Below are 6,640 nucleotides of genomic sequence, written 5' to 3'. Positions count from 1 at the left end.
TTGGACTGAAGGACCAGCTCTCCCTTCGGGTTGGACTGTAAGGACAAACACACTCCTTAACAAACAACTTGAGCCTTCCCCGTTGGACAGCTAATAACCTGTCGTCCCTCTTTCCAGGAGCCTCAGACCAGCAGCCTGTGGATGTGATTTAACTCACTGTAAATAATAAACACTGTTCTTTTGTATTTCCCCTGTGTCTGCCTCGTTCTGGGTCTCATATCATCTGGGTTCCCCGCACACTCCTAACACTGAGGTGATGGCTGATGACCTGGACTCCGTCCTTGGTCTTCTCTGAGTTCCAGACAAACTCGCCCCACGTCAGAACTTTTATTTGTTGCCGCGGCTAGTTTCTCCTCACACGCTTTTAAGCGTTCCTGTGATGTTTGACATTCACTTTGTAAACGCACGCTCTGTAGGAGTAACGCGTCTTTTTCCAGTCTGCATTCGTTCAGAGCTTTTGATGCGAGCTGCAACTGTTGTTGTAGCACACAGTTGTCTGAACACACAGCTTGGTACTGAAGCTCTTTATCCCTAATCTTCTCCTCATATGATTGAGCTTGTAATGACATCTGATTTCCTGAGAGCTCCCTCTCATATGCTCTAGACAGCACGACATTTTGTTCAACCTGTTGATCCAATTCCTCTTTGAGAAGCAGAGAAATTTTTGCTAACCGTTCATGGCCCTGCTTTTTATTCTCTCTAACCGTGGCTCCTTTTGCTAAACTTTTCAGTTCTTCCGCTCTTTGAGTTTCATCAAGTTGTTCTAATTGGTCACCAATAATTGGATTTGTTAAAATATATAAAGCTCCCTGAATGATGTCATCTTGGGAGTTTAAAAGGTCAACGTTTTCGTCTTCTCCTGCCATTATCTTCTATTTAAAAATTAAATAGGAAGATGTAGTGTTTTAGGTAGTAAAAACAAATCAGAAAAGTTTCCTTTTTCTGATATAATTACGCTTATTTAGTGTTCTAGCAATTAAACGTGTATTATCTTTTCAGCAAATGAGTAAACTTTATCAACTCTGTGAATATCTGGACTGTATCTTTGAAAAGTTTCAAATTTTTCATTTTGCATCTCTGTTTGAGGAATTATCAGTGAATGAAAAATGTCTTGGTAAATGCCTTTCTTGCATAAATACCTTAATCACTTTTTAAATGCAAGATAACAGTAATAATTCAGCTTGAAGAACGTTTATTAACTCAAAAATGCATCTGACAGGAATAAACACGTGTAATTTCACCTAAAATATCATAAAAACGAAGTGAAACTGTGATTTCAAGTTTCTAACAGGAGGCGGCAGCATAACCTTTTTTTATTTTAACCCAGACACTGTTAGTGATGACCAGTAGGAGTCGCGATGACTTCCTGTGGCTTTGGTGACATCCGGTCGTTAGCCGTTAGCTTAAAATTAGCATAGGCTAAACTCGGTTAAATCAACATTTCTGAACGGATTTAAAGCTTAAACGTGGCAAAGTTTCAGCGATTAGGCTTCAAAGAAACGCAGCAACAGATCAGAACCAACTTTAAAGCGTTTTTCAACTTTATACAGCAGATTGAAATTCCCTATGAAGACGAGCTTCATTTCTGGGTCACGTGACTGAATCTACCAATGACAGAACAGCAACGGGGGTGGGTTTTACGACCTGACACGTCTCTCAGCGAATCAGAGCATTTCAAACAACTGTTTTCGACCAATCGCCGCTCGCTATTTCAGCTAGCGTGTTAGCATTTAGCTTGAACATTCCGGTCAACTTTTCATCATGAAAACTTTCAAAATGTACTATTTTCTGTTAAAAATGTAACTTATCAACTCTCAAAGCTTCACTGGGACTTCGCCCGTTCAAAACAACAGTTTCTTTCTTCAAACACGACTCATTCGAACCAAATCAGAACCGAGCCGGACCAGAACCAACGTCTGGATCACAGTTTAAACAGAATAAAGCGTTTTAACACAAACCCAGCTTCAGTTATACAACAGATGTACAAATTCAGCTTTCAAATGACTCTTTATGCCAACATGATAATTCAATTGTTACACGAATAACAGTCCATTCATGAACCGTACGAGGCCACCAGATGTAGAGCAACATATATCTGTGATATATTATCCATAAATTAAACGGATTCATTCATTTTTCTGGACTGAATAATATTGTGCATTGAATAATTAAAATGTAACGTGAGACGTTAATTTTCTTTGACCCATCAAATGAATGCGGTCATTTATTAACATAATCAAAATTCAACATCAAACATTTACATTAATTTGGCAAATTGATTTCAACAACAACAACATAATTAATTAGCAAGCTTTACGATTAGGAAACCATACGGCCATGATTTCCCTCACTTCAAGCATTACAACAGACATTTCTGAAAATATCTGGATTAATTTCTAGCAGGATAGAAGAGTTTTAAAGATGGAAAATGAAGTTTATCTTGAGAGAGATGGGTGAGGGAATTTGTCTGTTATAACCAGAACAACATGCTCCTTCTGGACCCAGCTTAACCAACGGTACACTTTGCGGTTGAAAATCGACTCTTTTACCTTGGCAGAGGATAATTCCGACTTCGGTGTAGAGTTGCCTTCAAACGCTCTCCAGCGTCTCCGTAAGGATAGTAAGGAACCGTTCGGAGTCGTGAGATCATCCCAGAACAGACATTTCATAGTTCCTCTGAACTTCTCTCGTTCAGCTTAGTTGCTTTTTCTCCAGCATTCTGAATTCCAGCATTCTGAACTCTGCTGCTCTCGGAACTAACTCACAGCATTCTCTCCGCGTTCTTCTCCGTTCTTCTCCGTTCTTCTCCGTTCTTCTCCCTGAACTAGGAAGTGTCAAACCTTTTAAAGAGGTCACTTCCGGTTCATTTGAGAACTTCCTGATTGGTCGATTGACCAAACAGGGGTGTGTTTTAGTGATGTAAGAGGTTATTAAAAGTCAAGGGAAAAAGGTTAGATTGTTTAAGAACAGACAGAAAATGTTTTTGAAGGACCCAGACTTCCTGGAGTCAATTCTCTAATATCTTCCTGTAAAAGTTAAACATGACATTTCTTTCCAGTAAACTTACAGTTGACCGAAACTTGACCTTTGACCAACATCACAACTTGCTCATTTCAGACAGAAGATCAAGAAGATGAATCATTACTCTGTAACACATTCTAACTTGATTTCTACTTTGAATGAGGATTAAAAATCACTAATACTGTTTCACAGCGGATTTAAAATGAGTAGCTCACTTCAACATTTGAAAATGGTTTGAACTAAACACACTTTGATTATCAAAACATTTGTAAAATAGTAATGATAATAGAAAAGAGAGTGTTCTTTCAATTGATCAGTGCAGGACACTTAAAAAGTCTCTGGATGAACTTAATCTTGTGTTTCTGGACTCAAATCAATGAAATACAGTTCTTGTCCCAGGAAGGCCCTCAAGGCCAGACTTGACCTGAGGCTTAGTTCACTACATATGTATCTACCTTACCATCATAATTAATCTCAATGTTCCTCACTACCTGTGCAACAACCTCACACAACCTGTGTAGTTTATGTTAGTTATGTGCAGTATACATCATGTGAATTTAAGCTTACTACCTTGAAATACTTATTCATACAAATTCATCCTACGTGCACTGTTATATTCTACCATGTTGTTGTTTACTATTTTTTCTTTAGGAACTTGTAAATATTGTATTTACTTTTTCACTTCTTGGTACTTTATTTTATATCCTTATTGAATGTTTTAGTATTTATTGTTTGTTATTTGTTTTAGTGAGTCAAATCAGTTCTTCTCATCCTGAATATTTTATTGTACTGTTAACCTTGTGTTAACCTGCATATGACAAATAAACATAACCTGAATTAAACATTAACCTTTAATTTAACCATTAAGCATATGATGTAATTATGACAGAAAATGGAGGATTTACCTGCAGTTACTTTCGTAGAGATGAACATGTGGAAGCTACTTCCTGTTTATAACGTGATCAGCTGATGGGGTCAGTCCCCGGCTTTTTACGTTTTCCAAACTCTGTTTAATTTTTGAAAATGAATAAACTGTATCCCACCCTCTAAACGCTCAGGGTAACGCGTGTCTGGATTGCCTGTTTTCCACTGACACCGTTTAATCATTTTTCTGGTGATTTTTCACAAAACTCTGACTGTAAAGCATCCAGGCTATAGCCTCAGATCTTCACGTAAGGGGCGTTTACCTTCGGGACAAATTGAGGTTATCGATTGGTAATTTGCTGACACACCTACTGGATTGATTGACAGGTCGCGCAGTGGAGCCAACTTGTGGAAAAAAGAAAAAAAAACGAGCAGCAGGCCCTGCGGTGGAGGCAGGGCGGCCCAGGAGCAGCAGTAGCATGTTCTGTGTTTATATGTTGTTAATAAGAAGTAATAAAATATATATAAAAAAAAAAAAAAAAAAACAACAGGGAGCCCACAAATCAGACCGGCCCACCAGGAAATCTCCAGACTCTCCCGATAGGGCACTCCGGGCCTGGGGCTCAGCACGCAGCACTGGGGCGAGCCAGTGCTGAGGGTGATGGAGGAGGAAACAGTTATGTGGACCCTGACAACCTGAGATCTGTTGGTCAGGAAGTCCAGAATCCAGTTCCCCAGTGTGGGACTCAGTCCAAGAAAGGAGAGCTTCTGCACCAGGGTCTGTGGGATGATGGTGTTGAAGGTCGATGAGAAAACCAGAAAAAGCAGACGGATGTAAGAATTTCTCCTCTACTGGTGGGTGAGGGCTGTGTGGATCACTGATGAGATGGCATCATCAGTGGAGCGGTTCCTTCTGTAGGCATATTGATGTGGGTCCACAGTGATGTCGATGGAGTCCTTGATCTGGGTCAAGACCAGTCTCTCGAAGCACTTCATGATTACCAATGTTAAGGCTATAGGTCAGTAGTTATTTAGGCTTGTCACTGTGGAGCACTTGGGTACAGAGGACCAGATTTGAACTTTTTTGGATTTTTCTACCTGGATTATTGAGCATGCATCAGGATAGTCTACCAGAATGTTTTAGAGGACTTCATGATTCCTTCTGCTGAGGATCTGTATGGAGATGCAGATTTCATCTTCCAGCAGGACCTGGCCCCTGCCCATGCCACCAGAAGCATCAAAACCTGGTTTAAATGCCCATGCCACAGTGCTTGACTGGACAGCCAACTCACCAGACATAAACCCCATTGAGCAGTGATAGCAGGATAGACAGAGATTGTTTTTTCATTCAAAAATGTATTCTCAGATGCTGGAAAACAACCGGCTTCTGGAAGCGGATCATTTTCAGCGCAATTACATGCAGAAGAAGCGTGCGCTGTTTCGCATGAACGAACATGCCCACAAAGTTCTGCCCAATCACAGAATGAGCTGCCCATTGCCTGCAAGAAACATTTCTAACTGAAGGAAAAGCACAAGGCAGGGTGTATATAGCCGGTACGTCTGTGGGATGTCAGCAGGTGATAAAAGACGAAAGCAATACAGTTTTCATCACACACCTGCAAAAGTGAGATGAAAGACTAGAGGTATAAACCAGCATTTAAAAAGAAAAACAGATCATGTAATATCTCCAAACAAATATTGAGAAAATTTGCACATACCATTATTTTCAAGATTTGACCAAAATTGCTACGTCAGATTTTCTCAACATAAAATGAGTATAAAAGTGGCATGAAAGGTGGTCGGCAAGTAGTCCTTTAGAGAAGGCTAGGCATTGTGTTTTATAAAATATTTTAATACCTTTTCCTGTTGGTTGACACTGACATCTAGCTCTGTTGTGTCTGCAGGCATCTCTGTGGTCTCTGCTCATCACCCTTGTTATGCTCTTCATCCTGACTGGAGTGATGTTGGGACCAGATCTGCTCTCAACCATCCCAGCCTCTGTCTACATGGTGGCTGTCCTGATGCCGCTGTGTGGCTACGCTGCAGGTTATGGCCTGGCTGTGCTGTTTCACCTGCCCCCCAACTGCCGCAGGGCAGTCTCCCTGGAGACAGGGTGCCAAAACGTGCAGCTGTGTACCACCATCTTGAAGCTGGCCTTCCCCCCTCATCTCATGGGTGGGATGTACATGTTCCCCCTGCTGTATGCTCTGTTCCAAGCAGCCGAGGCCGGCCTTTTCATCCTGGGCTACAGGATGTATAGGAAGGAGGTGTTGCACAAACCAGACTCGATAATAGATGGCAAGGACATTGTATATCAGAGGTTTCACAATGAGGACTTTGATTCATCTTACGGTGCAGTTACAGTGAGTGACCCAAACACCATCATGCTGGACCCCTGTCCTCCTGATCCCACATCTGTTTGATGTGCAGATGTTGGAACAGAAGCTCTGTGGTTCCCAAATGTTTTCACTTTCTACCCACAAAATAAAAGCTGCAGACTCATGACCCTAGCTGTTGCTGATTGAAATATTGAAACACTGTTAATATGCCATTTAACAAAGAGCCACTTCAGCTAGCTTTGTCTTGTTTTTATACATTTGTGACCACTGGTTGCTCTCTCTGTAACCATGGAAGCTAAATATGCAGCTAGAATTTTTGTCAAAAGGCAGGTGATAAAAGTTTTTTTTGCCCGTATCTGTGTGTGTGTGTGTGTTTGTCATGTAAGCAAAATATCTGAACAACTGGTCAGATTGTA

The 6,640-nt window shown here is 40.8% G+C and overlaps 1 protein-coding gene across 1 annotated transcript in view; it reads left to right on the top strand.

The window, feature by feature from the left end:
• slc10a4 (solute carrier family 10 member 4) overlaps positions 1–6,360 on the top strand; it is a 32,198-nt gene extending 25,838 nt beyond the window's left edge. Inside the window, exon 3 of the mRNA XM_037675058.1 lies at positions 5,790–6,360. Within this exon, the coding sequence (XP_037530986.1) occupies positions 5,790–6,308 (519 nt within the window). The 3' untranslated portion in view covers positions 6,309–6,360. The remainder of the gene's footprint in view (positions 1–5,789) is intronic.
• The last annotated feature ends 280 nt before the right edge of the window (positions 6,361–6,640 follow it).

The sequence above is a fragment of the Nematolebias whitei genome, chromosome 3 (assembly GCF_014905685.2).
Source record: "Nematolebias whitei isolate Nwh7 chromosome 3, NemWhi1, whole genome shotgun sequence".
NCBI lineage: Eukaryota > Metazoa > Chordata > Actinopteri > Cyprinodontiformes > Rivulidae > Nematolebias > Nematolebias whitei.
The sequence above is the reverse complement of the archived record's forward strand: the minus strand, read 5'-3'. Positions and strand labels throughout refer to the sequence as shown.